Source organism: Tachysurus vachellii, chromosome 3 (assembly GCF_030014155.1).
Source record: "Tachysurus vachellii isolate PV-2020 chromosome 3, HZAU_Pvac_v1, whole genome shotgun sequence".
Lineage (NCBI taxonomy): Eukaryota > Metazoa > Chordata > Actinopteri > Siluriformes > Bagridae > Tachysurus > Tachysurus vachellii.
This window is the reverse complement of record NC_083462.1, coordinates 25,793,767-25,814,742: the sequence shown is the minus strand read 5'-3', so window position 1 is coordinate 25,814,742 and position 20,976 is coordinate 25,793,767. Positions and strand designations below refer to the sequence as shown.

Genomic DNA, 20,976 nt, shown 5'->3' with positions numbered 1-20,976 from the left:
TAGTTGCAATCCAGTGTTTATGCACAACCTAATCTCAGAGACCCTTCTTTAGACACTGTGGATCCAAACAGAGACTCTGGATACAAGCTACATTTTCAGTGATAACTGCCTAGATAATATCCACCTGGCTATGAAAAGCTTTCTTTCTATTATGCCTGAATGTACAAATAAAAAGACTGTCAGTATATGGGCTTCCTGCTCACACCAATTCCTTTTACTGTAATACACAGAAATCATTTGATCTTGTCCAAACCCTTAAGTAGATCTCATATCTTTTTGTAATGATGCTGAGACTAAATACAATAAAAATCCATCACCTTAATAGATTTCATCATCAGGATCTCTGTAAACTGAAGGTTTAGACAAGAAATGTTAGAAAAGCTGTGTTTGAAGAAGAGGGTCCTGTGCAATAGTCATCGCGTTAAAAAAAGTTTTTCAAACTAACATCATTTGCTTAAGATATAAGCTACAGAGAAATTTTGGTTAATGTTAATTTACAGAACAATTTATGATAATGGGGGGGCAATATTAAAAGCATTAAAAATTGTTTGGGACACTGAATTGTGTATTAATATTAAAAAGACAAGTTTGACTGGACACACAATACACATATTCTGAAAACTGTATATTTCATCTATGCTGACAAATGTATTTTTCAGTGGTGAGGTTTAAGGCAACTGGTTTTACAATTAAGGATTCAATTAAGAGGCTCTCACATCTGCCTTGGGCATTTAAAAGATACTTGAGAGCCATCTGATCAAGCAATAATGCTCTTCCTTTTGGCTGAGGAACAATGCATACTCTGAAACCGCTTTTCTTGGATCTTTATAAATCTAGTAATGCTACTATATCTATATGGTATATAGGTAACGTAGGTAAAAGACGCACAACAGAGAACTGCTGCAAACACTGCAAGAGTTGCATCTGAAGAGTCCATGCTACAGGCACAAAATTATTACAGCACTGAGCTGATCTTATAAATATTGTAGTAGCTAAAGCACTACAAAAGACTGACTACTGATTACCTGTTTGTACTATCACTAATATTAATGTCACATGACTCTACAGAGCATTAACATACCAGCCTGCTTTGCCTGCTGATATGTGAATGTTTTTTTTTTAAATCGGTATCCTTGTTTTTATATTACCGGTTTGCATTCAGCAGTCCATAAGCACATTCTTAATTTTGCTAATACTATGTAAACAACACAATCTAGCTATATTATTGAGACAAAAATTAAAGCCATTTCAAAACTGCCTGCAGATAAGATGTATAAATATGGTTTTTCATAAGTACAGACAAAAAGACTTTACTAAGGTCTGACATATTAGTTCCATTTTACAACATTCCTGCTGTAGTCATGGTTCTATTTAACTATTTCATTATAAATGAACCTTCAGTAATTGCTCTATCCTGGTCACAGTGGTTCTAGAGCCTACCCTGGCCATGCTTGGAGTGAGATGGGAATGCCCCCTGGATAGGATGCCATAACACTGCACATAATTCACATTTTGGGGCAATTTAAATTAGCCAATCCAGCTATCAGGCATGTTTTTAGGAGGTAAGCAGCAAGTAGTACAGTGTGAAACTCCACACAGACAGTCTCTGGAACTCATAATTGAACAATGGACCATGGAGTAGTGAGCTACCTGCTGTACCTGCTGTCCCATGTGCTTGGAGCAATGTTACCACAGGGCTCAAATATATTGTTCATCTTTGATGACAATAACGCAGATGTTGGAAGTTCCCAAATTTAGGAACATTCCATCACAATGGAATAAAAGGATCAAGGACTAGTAATATTTGCACAACCACTTTCAAAAAAGTTTCATCTTTCTTGGTTCAAGTGTCCTACATCAAATGATCCATTTGTGTCTCTGGTCCAGTATTCAAAGACTTCTCAAGTTCTTCCTGCATACTCATCTGTAGTTTGCTCCAGATACACAAGTCTCCTGTTTGTATGGCCTCCATAAACAGGTTTGTGTGCTCCCGGAGTTGATCCAGCTCTACCTGAGTGCGCCGATTCTGTCGTATCAACTCTTTAGTACGCAGTGTAATGTCCAGCAGGCCTGATTTACTTAAAATATTGTAGGTGTTGCAGAAACGCATCCTCTTGTCATTGCTATCAGAGTCACTGTTCTGGCAAATGTCATCTTTCAAGGCAGCCTGTGGTTGGGTCTGTAATGTCTTGACATGCATTTCTGTAGGTTCTGTTGTGGACTCCAGCCTTTCAGCTATAGGCTTTTCCACACCAGGATAACTGGCAGTGTGAGAATCAGTAAGTGGAGCCTGGGGCTCCGGTGATGCTGTATGATGCCTGGATGGTGTAATGTGGTTTGGAGTAAGGAATCCAGGACTAGTTTGTACAGCTTGCTGCCTGTCTCTATCAGGAGAATCCCAACAGCTTGAAGATGAACTGGAACTCTTCACTGATGCAGTGACAATGGAGCTGCTGCTGCTAGTACAGCTACTGCGTGGGCTGTCCCCTGGGTGGGGGGCAATTTTGGGGTAGGATTTCAGGATAGGGAGATACTTCTTGTGCTTACGACGCTTAAAGGGTGGTCCTTTTGGCTCTGAAACATTTCTCTGCGATAGTACTGGTTGGAGGAAGACTACCTGGGGTTGCTGAACAACCTCAACAGCTGGACTGAAGCCCCATGGTTTCACAGAGGGAGGGTTATCACCAGGCTGTCAATAAATAAATGCATACAAAAACTAGTTCTTGAGTTCTTAGCATGTCAGATGATCCTTAGCTGAATATTAAAAAAATTAATAATTAATTTGAGGAAATGTAGACCTATACATTTCTGTATATATATATATATGTATGTGTATATATATATATATATATATATATATATATATATATATATATATATATATATATATATATATATACACATACATATATATATATGAATCTTTTTATTTATAAAATGCACATATTTTAACTCATAATACACACATTTTTGAGATTTTTAACAAAAGTGCTGTCTTGTTTAGACTGATTGAATATTTGTTTCAAATAAATCATATTTCACAGTTTAGGTACAGCTTCCCTTGAAAATAATCAAGGGAATGTTGTTTTTACCTGTTTGAGAAGAACATTATTCATGATGATCATGGGTGACAGGCTTTGGAATGATCCTCCAATGACAGCCAGCTGAGAAGTCTGAGACCTGGAACCTGACACTGCTTGCTTCATCCTGCGTGCTACATCCTCTGTGTCTGTCTGATCAACTACACTCAGGTGCTCTGAACTAGTGTCTACAAAAATAAAGAAATATTTTTGTAAAAAAATAAATAAATAAATAAATAAATAGGTAAATAAATAAGTAAAATAAAAACAAAAACAGCACATAGTGGAAAAGATAAATTCATATTCCGACACCAAACAATTTACTATTTTATAGTACAAACCCGAGAAACCAGAATCCCTTTCGGAATCAGGTTTGGACATTTCTAGTCTCTTTGTTTTAGATTTGCCCATCGTGGTTACAATCCCGTCGTCTTTCATCATCATGCTCATACCGCCTTCACCTTCGGTCTCCTCACACCACACTTACACTGTAAGAAAAAGTGCTGATAAAAGTCAAACAGTAACAGCTACTGTTAATTAAACCGTTTCCTGATAAGAAAATCACTTGATTTTTAATTTGAAGTAAAAAAACAACATCATATTAAAAAATAATTAAATTTAAAGTCGCAAGCTTTACAAGACTTCGTAACAATTATAGCACATGCTGCAATATTTACGAAGAGATTAAAACTAATGAAAGTTAGTTTCATTAGAAAGAATAGAATAACAAAAGAATATTACAAGTTATTATCACTTCATAACGCATCAGGTGTATTAGATAAGTTCTTGATGCACAATTTACAGCACGAAGCAATTAGTAACACCAGCAAATTCATATAAAACGCTGTACACATTAATAGCTTGTTTGTAGACCATTAAATGTTGCAAAGCAAGTAACTGTACAAGCTGTAACTGATAACATCTGACAGTTCTGTAGGACGAGGAACGACCTGTTGAATTCTGTTGATGTTTTATTTACAATTTTACATGATGTTCTTCAACCGTGATTAAAAAGTAGTAAATACAAGAGGGAGACAGTGGAAATGTTGTTAAGGAATAATAAATATAATACCTGTAATCACACGGAGACAATTGTCTTCGTTTAGTTAAACTGGGACTGGACCATTACTCAATTTAGCTAGCTACACGTTAGCAGGTAGCTCACTGGCTGGTTTGACATTTAACTGATTTAACTGATTTTAGATCATAATATAACAGTCGAGATAAACATTTATATGTCAGAATAATACATAGAAAAAAAAGTATGTTTCTCTCTCAATTTGTAAGCATTATCTGGCCAATCTGGCTAGCTACGTTATGGTACTTTACTGTTAGCATGCTAGCAATGTTGTTTACCAAAGTCGGCTAGCAGGCTAACATGATTTCTAGCTAACATTGATTAGATGTGTGTCTATGTAAGTGTTCAGAAGATGACGATGATGTAGCAAAGAACAAACAAACAATTTTCTAAAATGGTTTAAACGTGAGAAAGACTGCGTGGTTAAGCCTACCTTTCCTTCTTTCTTTCTGTGTGTGTGTGTGTGTGTGTGTGTGTGTGTGTGTGTGTGTGTGTGTGTGTGTGTGTGTGTGTTCTCGTCTCGCCCGTATTGCTGGTACACACCTCCAATCCACGATACTGTACACGAGACAGCAGCTGCCCACGTAGAAGCTGCCCACGCGCGCGCGCGCGCACACACACACACACACACGCATATACACACGCACATACATGCATACATACATACATATACACACACATACCTACATACATACATATATACACACACATCTACATACACACACACATATAAACACATACATATACACACATACAGTGAGGAAAATAAGTACTTGAACACCCTGCTATTTTGCAAGTTCTCCCACTTAGAAATCATGGAGGGGTCTGAAATTGTCATCGTAGGTGCATGTCCACTGTGAGAGACATAATCTAAAAAAAAAAATCCAGAAATCACAATGTATGATTTTTTAACTATTTATTTGTATGATACAGCTGCAAATAAGTATTTGAACACCTGAGAAAATCAATGTTAATATTTGGTACAGTAGCCTTTGTTTGCAATTACAGAGGTCAAACATTTCCTGTAGTTTTTCACCAGGTTTGCACACACTGCAGGAGGGATTTAGCCCCACTCCTCCACACAGATCTTCTCTAGATCAGTTAGATTTCTGGCCTGTCGCTGAGAAACACGGAGTTTGAGCTCAATCCAAAGATTCTCTATTGGGTTTAGGTCTGGAGACTGGCTAAGCCATGTCAGAACCTTTATATGCTTCTTATAGAGCCACTCCTTGGTTATCCTGGCTGTGTGCTTCAGGTCATTGTCATGTTGGAAGACCCAGCCTCGACCCATCTTCAATGCTCTAACTGAGGGAAGGAGGTTGTTCCCCAAAATCTTGCAATACATGGCCCCGGTCATCCTCTCCTTAATACAGTGCAGTCGCCCTGTCCCATGTGCAGAAAAACACCCCCAAAGCATGATGCTACCACCCCCATGCTTCACAGTAGGGATGGTGTTCTTGGGATGGTACTCATCATCTGACCACATGACTTTCTCCCATGACTCCTCTGGATCATCCAAATGGTCATGGGCAAACTTAAGACGGGCCTGGACATGTGCTGGTTTAAGCAGGGGAACCTTCCGTGCCATGCATGATTTCAAACCATGACGTCTTAGTGTATTACCAACAGTAACCTTGGAAACGGTGGTCCCAGCTCTTTTCAGGTCATTGACCAGCTCCTCCCGTGTAGTTCTGGGCTGATTTCTCACCTTTCTTAGGATCATTGAGACCCCACGAGGTGAGATCTTGCATGGAGCCCCAGTCTGAGGGAGATTGACAGTCATGTTTAGCTTCTTCCATTTTCTAATGATTGCTCCAACAGTGGACCTTTTTTCACCAAGCTGTTTGGCAATTTCCCCGTAGCCCTTTCCAGCCTTGTGGAGGTGTACAATTTTGTCTCTAGTGTCTTTGGACAGCTCTTTGGTCTTGGCCATGTTAGTAGTTGGATTCTTACTGATTGTATGGTGTAGACAGGTGTCTTTATGCAGCTAACGACCTCAAACAGGTGCATCTAATTTAGGATAATAAATGGAGTGGAGGTGGACATTTTAAAGGCAGACTAACAGGTCTTTGAGGGTCAGAATTCTAGCTGATAGACAGGTGTTCAAATACTTATTTGCAGCTGTATCATACAAATAAATAGTTCAAAAATCATATATTGTGATTTCTGGATTTTTTTTTTAGATTATGTCTCACAGTGGACATGCACCTACGATCACAATTTCAGACCCCTCCATGATTTCTAAGTGGGAGAACTTGCAAAATAGCAGGGTGTTCAAGTACTTATTTTCCTCACTGTACATGCATACATACATACATATATACACACACACACACACATACATACACACACACATACATACATACATACATACATACATACATACATACAGTACATATATACACACATATACATACACATATATACACACACACAGACATAGGAATTAAACGTCAAAATTTCCTGCATTTTTTTCATGATTTTCTCACCACCATGTTTTTATGAAACATATCATCACGCCTCTATGAGACTGTATTTATGTTACAATATTTTGGTAGAAAGAGAAAGTGGTGTGACCTAAACGTCCACATGCGCTTACGTCATTGATCATCCTCACGCTTCAGATCTCGTTCTGCTTTTCTATTGGTCAGTGCCACAGACGATCAGCTAAAAAACGTGACAGAGGGTCACAACATTCAAGCGTGTGAAATATGTGCTATTGCGCATGAGCAAAAACATTGCACTATTTGCTAGAGTAAGATATAATTTTTCTGTCAACTATAGCAATCTTGTCAGGATTAATGAATCTTAATATAGCGAAACTGAGTGTCTTAATTATTTTGGATCAAAATAAAGTAGCAGATGGATATCTGTTTAAATGTAAGTAAATAGGATGCATTAATATTCAAATCAGCCTGTGTGTAGGCCAATAGGGCATTTGCAACTGAAACTATGTCTTTGAAGTTTTATTAACTTTTGTGGTTTATTCAAATTGTGGATATTCCTGTCTGTGGCATATAATGTAAATAAATAACACATTACTGACATGAAGAATCTCAGTGCACTAGGATTTTACTGCATACAGGAGTATATTAAACAGATCACACTTCTATTCATAATCTTTAAGCTGGTTTGTAGTGCTTTAGTACTACACTATTTTAGTTGAACCGAGGAATCTTGTCCTAATAATAAATTACTTTGTATGTTTCTGCTGTAATCTTGAATAAAACATTAGAGATAGTGAACCAAAAAAAAACTTCATTGAACATTTGTGTAGAATTTTTAACAACTTTATTCAACTATTAATATGGGAAAATCAGAAACAAACAATGCATGAAATAAAAAACAACAGCACTTGTTAAGCTAACAAAAAATACTCAATGTTCTGAACTTCAATGTTCTGTTTTTAGAGCATCATGGAGCCATTTTGTTATTTTGTCAACATTGTTAAAGTGTTCACGACATCAAAATAAGTCACTCAAATGACATCAAAATTTTGTACATGCTTTTGCTTATTATTATGGACAACTACTGTATATGACAAGAAATTAAATATGTACATAAACACTGATTCATAAATATCTTTTTATTCATTTAAAATGTTCTGGATAATGGTATATCCTATAGTCAGTTTAATTTTTTTTTTTCAAGCTAATGTCACCCTGCATGGAATAAATTCTAAGAGGCACTGATATGAACAGGTACATGAGTGGATTAAAAAAAAAACTAACATTCCAACATCATTTGCACCACCATCAGTTGTTCATGTCTCAAACACAGTGACTTCAAATACAAATGGGGCCCCATGGACTGGGACATGGGTTGTCAACTCTACTCCTGTCAACTCCTGTTCAGTCCAGTAAAGCATGTACTTTTTCTGTCTGTGCTCAACAGGTCCAAGCCTAGTTAAGTGTTTCATAAAGAAACGGCGTTAACAGCGCATGTTCAAAAGGATAAAGTTAATTGCACAGAACATCTGGCTGTGGATGTGGTAGTTTAGTTGTTAAGGTGAAAGACTACTGCTTGGGAGGTTGTGAGTTTGACTCTCAAGTCCATCAAGCTATCACTGCTGAGCTATTGAGGAAGGCCTTTAACCCTCAATAGCTCAGTTGTATAAAAATTGTAAGTAAGTTGCTCTGGATAACAATGTCTTCCAAATGCCATAAATGTATTTCCTAACAGTATGATCTTACTTTAACCTTGGTGGTAAGAAGTGGACAAAGGTTAGGCTGAACATGTTAAAAATTAATTTCATTTTTTTATTCATCTTTTACAAAAACACATATACCACCAGAATCAGACACCATTTAGATTTCTTTAACATTTATTACATACATTGAAAAAACTGGCTTTATTCTTCATTTCTCTTTTTACAAGGATATGAGTAGCAGTCACCTTTGTGTTCATCCATCTTGTCAAAAAAGTCACGTCTCCTTGTCATTTCCATTACCACACTCATCATAGCAGTGGGTTTAAGCAAGTTACACAATAGAGGGGGATTACAGAGCCTCCACTCTGTTATTCTATGGTTCCCATAGAACTACTGTATGGATATCTTATTGTCTGTGGACTGTAAGAGCTTCCTCTGAGAGAAGAACTCATCCTGGCTTTGACTCCAGATGCATGTACTGTTCATGTCTTTTTATGTATGAATAAAACAAGAGGAAATTGAATGGAATTTAGCTAAAATGATGACACCTAAAAAACACAAACAGTTTGATGAAAAGCTTCAGCCAGTGGTCATGCATACAGTATATACAGTATATGCAATATTTATGTAGCAATACACTGTTGAGAAAACACCAAAACCAGAAATCATTTATTAATTATTCTTAAACATTATTTTATATTCTGATTATCTACCTATTGACTATGTTCATGAAATATAACATTTATATTTGAGAACATTTATTTTTACAGGATCCAAGCCTTTAAGTGATTTCTTTGAAATGTGTCCTCCTAATGAATGAATGAATGAATGAATGAATTTTATCAACTCAAATAACTCATGTCATAACCAGCAGAGGACAAAATATACCTGGTAGTGTTTTCTGTTCTCTTTTTGTCTTTTTTCCCCTTTCTTCTCCTGTATGGCCTACTTAACTTCTGCCTGTTGTGCCAGAGAAAATTATTATTATTCCACATTCATAACAGGGACTAGATATAATATATAGTCTAGTTTCTGACAGAATAGACTCACCTCTGATATCTTATGTGATTCTGTTTGGGCCTAGGTCATAAAAAATGTGTTTTATGATGTCAATAAAGAGAATAAGATCAGTAAAGAAATTTAAAACTTTCAATAATAGCTACAATGCACTTTTAGATGCCGTTTGATTTCCATACCTGCACTCACAGGAGCAATGCTCTGAAAATGAAAGCTCTACATACTGCTTTGTCCTCTGTACTGGGTTTATTCTCACCAGCTGGAAAGAAAGGAGGATGGTATGTTGAATCCAATTATGCCATTATTAGTTGCATGAAATATACATATCTATATATCAAGCACCATATACTATGTCCAGTATGCATACAAAAGTGTGGCTTTATTTATACTTATATTACTATTGGAGGGCTTTATGAAACACTGACCTAAGCCAATCTCTACATTAAATAATCTGTTAAAAAACTGTAATCAAAGTAAGTACATTAAATGTGTTATACATGTTTTACACATATCCATTTTTACTACACAGTTTGACGTGTTTCCTCAATAGGGACAGGCATAAAGAAAAATTTTAATCTACACACACACACACACACACACACACACACACACACACACACACACACACACACACACACACACCAAAATATCTATTCAAGTGAAAGCCAATAAAATACAAAAAATGAAAAAAGTAAAGATAAAATCAAACAATGTCATGGTTTTATCCAAGAACTAACTTAAATTAGTCTTTACATATCTAAAGCTATTATAATCAAATACGCTGTTTTGCCTAAAACATCATTCACTCTCTGTAGGTTTCCCCTCGTAGGAATGGCTAATAGTGTATTGCTAATGAATTAATATAAAGTATCTTGTAATAACCAATATTATAGCTTGAATTGCTGCACAGCCAGTTCAGCTTCTGGAACTGATATTTGCCTATTAGCAGAGAAAACCATCCAATTTAAATATTTAACCTTAGCAAATTAACGCAGCCTAAACCAACATAATTTTTAAAATGAGATGGCCTGTTGAAATATTGAAAGATTGCAAAATGCTCCTCATCAAGTTGGACACTTAACATTTGCCAACAGTCCAATCCATATTCAGACACACGGATATCTATAGCAACAGCATCATCGACATTGTGTAAACAAGCAAGCCACTGCAGATGATGAACTGGCACGATACGTTTTACTTTAAACGCTTTAAACTGAAATGTAAATACAAGGTTTAGGATCCTTTAAATGTACATACATTTAGATGAGATTAGAAGCATAGATTTTTTCCTACAGTGTACACACTGTACATGGATCAAGAATTCACTGTCTGCATGTTTACATGTACCCAAGTAGACTAACAGATGTAACATATTAAACCTGTACCTGTATTGTGACATTGTGTCTGCGGGTAGGGGAGCACAGTAATTGTTCATCATTACAACAGCCAGCACAGCGATGAAGAGGCACACAGCGAGGATTAAAGATGTACTCCACAACCCCTGGATACTCCTGCTCCACCTCCACCAGCCTTTCCATCGGGCGACACAAACTCCGATGCCACACATCATGAAACAATATCACTACATGATCAATTACAAACCTTTAAATGTCTTCACTATTACATATGATGTGTGAGTTTTATGTGTGAGAATTATTTACATGGATTACAGACATAACATATGAGCAAAAAAAATATTTTTACCATTGGATTGGGTCATGATTAGAGTGTCCGAGACCTACAACACCAACAATTTATGATAGAAATTAACATCGTAATCATTTCCAACTCATTTCACACTTTGACTCATGACATGTAAATGTACACTAGTACTGACATCCACTGAGTGCAAGAGAAAGTAGTCTGAACAGTGTCAAACAACTAATTGTCTTTGTGCAACAAACCAAGTCTAAATCAAGAGATTTCTTTGGATACTTGGCTCATATTCACAGTCAGGATGATTTGTGAACAGACACGTAGAAAGTCTAAAGTAATTAGAGCAACTGAGGGGCATTCTGGGATAGTAACAAAGATTAGCTAGAGGACGTGCAAATTCCCAACCACACTATAAAATTGTAGCTAGACTTCCACGTACTCCACCAAAAAAAGAGATAAAGTTGGTCAAAATGAACATATTGAGATTTAAGACATCCTATCAGACTTAAGAAAACTAGGCTAGCATAAATTAAAAAATACTCATCAATTCACTATATATGTATATGCATGCACTGTGTTGAGAAAGTAATCACTCAGATGCAATAATAAACAAATGCAGGTTAAATCACTTGGTCACACAGATCAATAATGTTATTCAGATTTAAAAATGGAGACCAGAATGAAAAAGAAAAAGGTCTTCAAAGTAAGTAAAAATATTCACACAATATTAATTTTATATACAACAAAGCATGTGAAGTTATTTCATACCTCTGTAAGTGGAATGTGGAGGAGAAGTGTGGCTAGGATCTGTGCTATACTGGCCAAACTGCTCATGTTGAATCAAACCTCCAAAAGAGCACTTCAATGAGCTCTGCAGAGAAGAGCATGCATCGCCACACACACCACGAGGATGAGACGTCATTATCCCAGACTGCATGCCACTGTTTAACACTATTGCACACACAATGACTAGTACACCATTGTGAAAAATCTATACTCCCCTATAATCTGTTCATTGGATTCAAAGCTGTAAAATGCAACATAAGTAGACAGAATTTGCTAAAATAAAGAATTTAAAAAAGAATGAATACATAGATTAACAGCAACATAAACAGCAAACTAGATATTAAAACTGACATTCATAGATAAAAGATCATCATTTTTCATTTTATTTTTGGCATCAACCTTTGATTAGTTGCTGTGTCCAAATGTCTTAAAGCTTTTTATTTTATTTTATTTTATTTATTTATTTTTTTTACCTTTGGTGGAACCCGAGGGCAAAAGCACTACCAATGGCCAAAATAAAAACAAGTATGACAATATTATGAAGAATAATATGAAGAATGGGGTTTGGGTTCACTGTCAGAGTGAAAAAACCCCCCCAGATTTTGTGTGATTTTGAGCTTTTATCTTCCAGCCCATAAGAGTGATTAAGAACGTGCAGATGAGGTACGGTTTCAAGCGTAATGACAATAGATTCTGTGAGGAAATACCTGTAGATACAAATTACAAATTACACCAAAGGGAAGACAAAAGAAAAGTCTAGTGGTTTTTCTGTTGACATGTTTGGTATTTTGAGGAACCAGAATATTACGTAATATGCGTACACAAATTTTACATATGCGTAAAAAATATAGTATATACATACATTTTTTTCCTGCTTTTAACATCTTTACAGTTTTAATGCCAGAAGAATATTAAGTCAAGATTAAGTTGATTACTGTGAAGTGTTGTTCAACATACATAAATTAAGGAAGTGCTATACTTTTAGTGTTTTTTACCCAAATCACAGTAAAACCTGGAGGTCATCCTTCAGCTTCTGATTATATTTTCCACTGGAAATAAATTATGCCACCAAAATATTTCAAACAATTTCAATTCTTCTCTGTTGACCTTTCGCAGCGATTAGTGTACTATAAAAAGGTTGGAAAAAAAGGGAATCTGCTGAGCTTTGTGTCAGTAAACCATATGGGAACAAGCAGAAGCAGACAGTGATGTTTCACAGCTCCTGCATTATCATAATGACAAGTAAACTCTGATAGGATTGGGAGCCGTTACAGAATCCAGGATTTTCTCTAGCTTCACACTTTCAGTTTACAGACTCCAGGTAGACTTATCTAAATTTTGAAACTAAGTATGTATTATAATTACATTAGCTTAAAAATTTTTAAAAACTATTTTTCATATGCCATTTTTACTAGAATAATATTTTATAATTCACAGAGCATTTCACTGCTACAAGTAATTACGCTGGAAGCAAAAATCTACATGCTACTTACAATCTCCACTCCTGAAGATTTTTTTTTTTTTTTTTTAGGTAACAGTGGAATGAAGGAGGACTCTTTGCTGATATGGTGGCCAGTGTTATAGAGATGCTGTAAAGCGATAAGAATGATCTGTTTGTCAGGGAACACACACAGAATACGCAGGAATGTAAACAAAGAAAAGAAGAGGATTTGTTATACTTGACAGCTTAAACTTCAGGACTAAATATGTATTGACATTGATGTATTGGCACAATTGTGACTACAAGTTCTACCAATGTCTCATCTTCAAACTTCTGTTGGTGGACTAATTGAATTCTATGTATCACTGTCATTCAAGTAATTTCTGCTAATATCTTGATCAATTTAATGATGTTCTTCATTCATTCATTCATTCATTTTCTACCGCTTATCCGAACTGTTCTCGGGTCTCGGGTCATCTCAGGCGTCATTGGGCATCAAGGCAGGATACACACTGGATGGAGTGCCAACCCATCGCAGGGCACACACACTCTCTCATTCGCTCACGCAATCACACACTACGGACAATTTTCCAGAGATGCCAATCAACCTACCATGCATGTCTTTGGACTGGGGGAGGAAACCGGAGTACCCGGAGGCACGGGGAGAACATGCTAACTCCACACACACAAGGCAGAGGCGGGAATCGAACCCCCAACCCTGGAGGTGTGAGGCAAACGTGCTAACCACTAAGCCACCGTGCCCCCCTAATGATGTTTTTGACCGAACAAAAAAGTTTGGAATGTATATGAATTGACATTAAGTCACTGGATGATTTGCAAATCCATATATGATGTATTTGGTAATATTGGCATAAATTAATTAGCATTCTCTTAGAGGAGCTACAACATATTTCGGCTTTGAAATTTTTGTCTAAATGTTTTTTGCATGGTTAAATACTAGCCTTTAAAATAGAAACCCTATGTCCTGAAGGTACATATAACATTCAAAAAGTTCAGCAAGACTCTAAAAACCTTTATATTGCTCAGTGGACCACTATGGAGTGAACTATAAGCTGATCAACATGATCCCTTGGCAAATTATGACTCGAACCCAAAACTTTAACCTACACTACCACACTGTAGTAGTTCTTTTAGCTTCAGTAGCTCTACATCAAGCAGGTGTACTCTCAGCATGTGAAAGCACCTTGATGCATCCTTCAGCAGCTTAAACAACTGTCACAAAGTCCAGATGATTCCAGCTCCAATTGTAGTCACACAAACAAGTCTAATAGGATTATATATTATTATTCTAATAGAATCAGATGCATGTACACCCTTATCCAGAGCGACTTACATTTATCTGATTTACACAACTGAGCAATTGATGGTTAAGGGCCTTGCTCAGGGCCCCGGGGATTCAAACTCACAACCTTCTGATCAGTAGTCCAACACCTTAACCACTAGGTTACCACTTCCATGGTGCACCGAACACAATATGCTAGAACTTTATCCTAGATATCTATTCAGTAATCAATCTGGAAGCGAATAAATCTGAATTCTATTTCTTCTTTTTCTTCAAAGTATTGAAATTTAGATTTCTTTTACAAAAATGGGTACATTCTGGCTTTCTCCTACCTTTACAGACCTATTGAGAAATAGTAGATTTATGGCACAAATGACATAAATAAATCAGTTTAATTTAGTAAAGTCAGCAACAACAAACAGCGATAACTGGATTAGTCTACAGCTCAAAGATCTTGTAAAGCAAATAATCAAAATAAAATTTAATGCATTTCTGCAAAACTTAAGTAATGCTAAGTGTAAGTGAACTTAGTGTTTTAGAGCTATTTATGTAGTAGTGGGACCTATTAGTGTTTCAGGTCAGAATGTGTGTGTATATGGACTTGTAACCCGGGTAATCAGGTTACTAGATAAAAGGGAAAAAAGAGAGAAAGGAAAATTAATTTGGGCTAATTTGGGCTGAAGGAGTGATGGGATGATGGTGTTGAAAGCAGAGCTGAAGTCCACAAACAGGATCCTCACATAAGTTTTGTAGGCAAACTGCAGAGGGTCCAGTAAGGGTCCCGTGATGTCCTTCAGATAAGCCAGAACCAGTCTTTCGAAAGATTTTATGACCACAGATGTTAGAGCCATAGGTCTGTAGTCATTAAGTCCGGTAATTTTGGGTTTCTTTGGGACGGGGATGATGGTGGAGCTTTTGAAGCATGAGGGTACTTCACACAGCTCCAGTGACGTGTTGAATATCCGTGTGAAGATGGGGGCCAGCTGATCGGCACAGGCTTTCAGACAGGCTGGTGAAACGCTGTCTGGGCCTGGAGCCTTTCTTCTCTTGATCTTCCTGAAGACCTGACACACATCATCTTCACTGAACTGAATTGTAGGTGTGGCTGATTCGGGGGTTACAGAAGGTGAGGGCTTTTTCAAACCTGCAGTAGAACTCATTCAGGTCGTCTGCCAGTTGTTGATTCACCACAGTGCTGGGGGATGGTGTTGTGTAGTTGGTGATGGCTTTCAGACCTTTCCACACTGAAGCTGAGTCATTAGAGGAAAACTGAGTCTGCAGCTCTCTGTGCCCTCCTCTGTCTGTCAGTGGATCACCAGCTTTCTGACAGACAGGCAGCAGCTAGTGCGGCTGGGAAAACTCAAATCTACACATTCACATAGACTCCATTGTGAAAAAGGCCCAGCAGAGGTTGTACTTCAGATATGTACTTAAGAAGTTTAACCTGCCACAGGATCTGCTGAAACAGTTCTACACTGCAATCATTGAATCCATCCTCTGCACCTCAGTGACTGGTTCAGCTCAGCTACCAAATCTGACCTCAGAAGACTACAGAGGGTAGTCCGGACTTCTGAGCGAATCATTGACACAACTCTCCCCACTCTTCAAGACCTGTACTTCTCCAGAGTGAGCAAAAGGGCAAAGTCAATCACTCTGGACCCCTCACATCCAGCACACTCCCTCTTTAAACTGTTGCCATCTGGTCGATGCTACAGAGCCCTGAGCACCAGAACGACCAGACATAGGAACAGGTTCTTCCCTCAAGCAATCCATCTGATGAACGATTAACACCATGGAACACACATCATCTAATTGCACATTTCACACTTGCACATTTGTACTATGTATACTTCGATTGCACATTTCATACTTGCACATCTGTACATACAAATTGTATATATTGTTACTTCAATTGCACATTTTTCTCACACTTGCAAATTTGTACATACAAATTGCCTATGTTTGTATATGTATATTTCTGCACAATTCACACCTGTAAATGTGTACATACAATACAATTTTGCCTATATAGTATATGTCGTTCTGTTACACTGTGGAGCTTACATCACTAAAACAAATTCCTCGCATGTGAAAACATGCCTGTCAATAAAGCTGATTCTAATTCTGAAAGTTCCAGAAGGAAAGTTGTTTTGTCCAATCACGGCTCTCGTTCCAGTGATCGGCTCTACTAAGAGCCGATTTTTCATAAGCCAATCGTTAAACGGCACTTTCCTAAGCCCCGCCTACGGCGCTTCTGCACGGGCGGCGGGAGAGAAGGAGGGTGAGGAGAGACAAGATGGCGCAGCTAACACTGCTAACGTCAGAGGGGGGAAATTGAGTCAGAGGGGGGAAATTCAAACGAAGCTGCTATACAAAGTGCTATTCAAGAACGTTTCCACGAGTGGAGAGAAAGATTGGATGCGAAAATTTCACATTTCTGTAAGGATTACAGTGATATGAGAATTTTTTAAAATAATTATTAATAATTAATAAATTATTAATAATGATAAGAGTTTATTATAATAAATAAGAAACTCTGAAATAAGGATCAGACGGCGGTTTGAAACTCAAGTCGGAACCTTTGTTATTTGTTTGTATTTCTATCCTGAACTCTTGACTGTTAGCTAAAGCTAAACATGTCTGAGAGAAAAGTCTTAAACAAATACTATCCCCCAGATTTTGATCCATCCAAAATCCCTAAACTGAAACTTCCTAAAGACCGTCAGTATGTGGTCAGATTGATGGCCCCGTTTAACATGAGATGTAAGACATGTGGAGAATACATATATAAAGGGAAGAAGTTTAATGCTCGCAAAGAGACAGTACAGAATGAGCTGTATCTGGGGCTACCCATCTTCCGATTTTATATTAAATGCACAAGATGTCTGGCAGAAATCACATTTAAGACTGACCCAGAAAACACTGATTACGCTATGGAACATGGAGCGACACGAAATTTTCAGGCTGAGAAGCTGCTCGAAGAAGAGGAGAAGAAAATCCAGATGGAGAGAGAGGAGGAGGAGTTAAATAATCCTATGAAGGTTTTGGAGAACCGCACACGGGACTCGAAGATGGAGATGGAAGTTCTGGAGAACCTACAGGAGCTGAAGGATCTGAATCAGAGGCAGGCTCAGGTGGACTTTGAGTCCATGTTGCAGCAGTACAGGGAGCTGGAGAAGAGACAGAAGGAAAAAGAGCAGGAGGACGATGGGAGAGAAACCAAAGAAATGCTGGAGAGGGCATTGGTCAAACGGCTTAGAGACTCTGATTCTGACTCTGATCAGGAGCCAGAAAATGTAAAAGAGCAGCAGAAAAGACACACTTCTGAGATCCCTACAGACATCCTGACTACAGACAAAGAAATGGATACGAAGGGTGCCACTTTGTCTGGAGTAAAGCGGCAGAAAGTTGAGAGCTGGGAAAAGAGTGTGGGTGGGTTAGGAGGAAGAAGTGCACTAGGGTCACTTGTAGTGAGGAAGAAGCCTGGGGCAACAGTTACAGCACCGCAGCCTGCAGCTGGAGCTCAGACTGATGTAAATCTTGCCAATGCCACTACGAGCAGCAGCCAAACACCAACAGTTCAGAATGGTTCCTCTCTCAACCTGCTGGGGGCGTACTCTGACAGCGATGACAGCAACTCCGACTAGTCCTATCATGGGTGATGGAAACCATGCCTGATGTTAACTGTGCAGGTGTAACTGATGTAAAAAGGGAACTCATTCATTTAACCTGACCCGTGTCTGTTTCCTGCATTACTATTATTTTTATTTTTTATATTTTTTTTCCTCCCCCCCCCCTACTTTTTACAAAAGAATGGTTTAGTGAACTCCACTAAATTTTGTCCTTAATTATTGTTCATAGAATATAACTTTAAACTTTTCTTTGGGATTTTGTTTGGGCAGGGAACGTTATCGGTGGGACAGTTCTCAGAATCAGAAAGATCTTTATTGCCAGGCATGTTTTCACATGCGAGGAATTTGTTTTAGTGACAGAAGCTCCACAGTGTAGCAGAATACATATACTATATAGGCAAAATTGTGTCATGTACAGGTTTGAAATGTGCAATTGAAATATAATTGAAATTGAAGTATACAATATATACAATTTGTATGTATAAATGTGCAATTGTGAAATGTGCAGTTGAAGTAAACAGTATAGACAATTTGTATGTACAGATTCAGTATGTACTGAAGTGTTGTGTGTTTATCAGATGGATTGCCTGAGGGAAGAAACTGTTCCTATGTTCTGTGGGGCTTCCTCTTGTGTGCCATGCGGTCGCCTCAGTCTATCTTGCGTATAAGGCCGATGATGATGCATGTCTTTTTCGCTCCTCCCCTCAATATACTCTTGTGGTAATATTTTTTCTCTGAAACGCATTTTTGACACTAAGAGAATGTGATTATAACAGCTGATTGTGATAGTTATGTTAAAATGTTTCGGTTAATGTGTTTTTTTTATTATTTAAATGAGATATATTGTGATGCTAACTGTTTAGCATTATATGTACTAGTGTGTACCAGTGAGGGAGAAGCTGAAGCCCCGTGTCTCAACTGTTTATTTCCTTTTCTTACAGGTATGTTGTTTAATGAGTTCTGTTTCAGAAAGAAAAGAGATTTAGCTCACTGATAATTGATGTATATTGAACAGAGTGTGTTATAGGAGAAATAATTGGATTAAATTTATGTTGAAGCACGTTCTGTGAAGCACGTGGTGCGGCCTGCACATGGTACGTTGCCGAATATATATGTATCCTGTTTTATTCAATTTTTGATATGTAATGTGTGGAAATATGGGTTATGCATATATTATTATTATTATTATTATTATTATTATTATTATTATAAATACAGTATTATAATCATTTGTTTCTATTTTTGTAACATGTAAATACTATATATAATATAAGTAGTATACTATATAAATAGTATACTTTATTTACATTTATATAATCTATTTCTAATATTGTATACTATCAGTCTATCTTTCGTATAAGGCCGATGATGACGCATGTCTTTTTCGCTCCTCCCCTCGATATACTCTTGTGTGTGTACCAGTGAGGGAGAAGCTGAAGACCCGTGTCTCAACTGTTTATTTCCTTTTCTTACAGTAAAAAGAGCTAATTTCATTGAGTGATCGTGTGGTCCTTGTGTGTGTGTGAGAGTGACCGTTCCAGACACGTTACACAGGACCAGTCTCAAGAAATACATTCACAGACTTCTGGTCTTGCTTCAGATGTTGGGGACCTTGGATGATAAAGAGAAGACCTGCTGGAAGAGATTTGTGAAGCCATTAGTCCACGCGTACAATTGTACTCGTAATGATTCGACTGGATTCTCACCATATGAGTCAATATTCGGGAGGCAGCCCCGACTACCAATTGATCTGGCCTTTGGTTTACCTGCTGATGAGTCATCCCAGTCTCACTTGAGTTATGTGAGGAATTTGAAGGATCGACTGGAGGCGAGCTACAGGGTAGCAAGAGAGAATGCTGCAAAAGTAGCATCGCGCAACAAGCGGAGGTTTGATGAGCGAGTTGTCGTGTCATTCCTTGAAGTGGTGATCATGTCCTGGTGAGGAATGTTAGATTGAGAGGAAAGAATAAGTTAGCAGATAAGTGGGAGAAAGAAGTTCACATTGTGATCAAGAAAGCTGGCGACTTACCAATCTATACCGTTCAACCTGAAGTTGTTCTCCGCAACAACTTCAGCTGCTCCGCACGCTCAGCTACTCTGCACGTTGCACCGTGACCTGCTACTACCCTGTGGGTTTTTGCAAAAGAAATATAAACCTGATGAATCAGTAGGCCCAAATAAACCTCGCAAGCCTAGAACTCGAGCAAATCCCGTTTTGAGAGAGTCTGAAGGTGAAACTCCGAGTTCTGTATCTGAAGATGATTTTACGGTTCACGTACCTGGGTACTTACCAAGTATTGAGAGCAGAATCATCTCCAAACATAGGACTGAGAAGCAGTCACAAACTGGAGTGACAGCATAGTTACCTGATCTAATCTGATCGCAGACTTACCTGATCTAACTGATGATGAAAACGGAACTCTGCGTGATGAACCTGAAAAGGAGAAATTGCAGTTGAAAGATCCTACAGGAACTGATGTCTTAAATGACTTACCTATGCAGAATGCACACCAAGACCAAGAGTCTGATGAGCCCCCATCTGGGACTTTCAATGGCAGACCTGCCAACCTTTACGCATTTTGTATAGCAGATACGCATTTAGACATCAACGTACGCTGCTACGATTTGTCACTTCAAAATACGCATTGTAAAAAACCGTTGATGCCTTTGAGTTCAACTGTCTGTGCATTTGCGCACCAGGCAATGTGCCTATGGGTATAACCGCATTGGGCAGCAACCTGGGAAAATAATAATTCGACCAATCATAGCGCCAGTTTAAAACTCTTCAACGCTACAAGCGGAGAGCCGTCAAAACGAATGTGGTTTTCATCTG

General features: G+C 37.9%; 3 protein-coding genes across 5 annotated transcripts; 1 reads left to right on the top strand and 2 right to left on the bottom strand.

The window, feature by feature from the left end:
• cipcb (CLOCK-interacting pacemaker b) lies at window positions 1-4,698 on the bottom strand. Of its 3 annotated transcripts, none has more exons than XM_060866466.1 (4): window positions 4,592-4,698; window positions 3,422-3,568; window positions 3,093-3,268; window positions 1-2,689 (listed from the first exon to the last, which is right to left on the bottom strand). In XM_060866466.1, the coding sequence occupies exons 2-4, from the start codon at window positions 3,528-3,530 to the stop codon at window positions 1,853-1,855; spliced, it is 1,122 nt and encodes a 373-aa protein (XP_060722449.1). In that variant the 5' UTR covers window positions 3,531-3,568; window positions 4,592-4,698; the 3' UTR covers window positions 1-1,852. The 3 variants fall into 3 exon arrangements, with proteins under 3 accessions (XP_060722449.1, XP_060722447.1, XP_060722448.1); XM_060866464.1 differs by lacking the exon at window positions 4,592-4,698 and adding an exon at window positions 4,153-4,512 and having other exon boundaries at window positions 3,422-3,583; XM_060866465.1 differs by lacking the exon at window positions 4,592-4,698 and adding an exon at window positions 4,153-4,512.
• A 3,828-nt stretch (window positions 4,699-8,526) lies between these two features.
• On the bottom strand, window positions 8,527-11,856 carry pgfa (placental growth factor a). Its single transcript, XM_060865011.1, has 7 exons — window positions 11,750-11,856; window positions 11,030-11,063; window positions 10,711-10,907; window positions 9,505-9,584; window positions 9,359-9,388; window positions 9,197-9,268; window positions 8,527-8,856 (listed from the first exon to the last, which is right to left on the bottom strand). The coding sequence occupies exons 1-7, from the start codon at window positions 11,813-11,815 to the stop codon at window positions 8,838-8,840; spliced, it is 498 nt and encodes a 165-aa protein (XP_060720994.1). The 5' UTR covers window positions 11,816-11,856; the 3' UTR covers window positions 8,527-8,837.
• A 5,275-nt stretch (window positions 11,857-17,131) lies between these two features.
• LOC132842326 (splicing factor YJU2-like) lies at window positions 17,132-18,196 on the top strand. Its single transcript, XM_060865010.1, has one exon. The coding sequence runs from the start codon at window positions 17,148-17,150 to the stop codon at window positions 18,156-18,158; it is 1,011 nt and encodes a 336-aa protein (XP_060720993.1). The 5' UTR covers window positions 17,132-17,147; the 3' UTR covers window positions 18,159-18,196.
• Window positions 18,197-20,976: the final 2,780 nt, after the last annotated feature.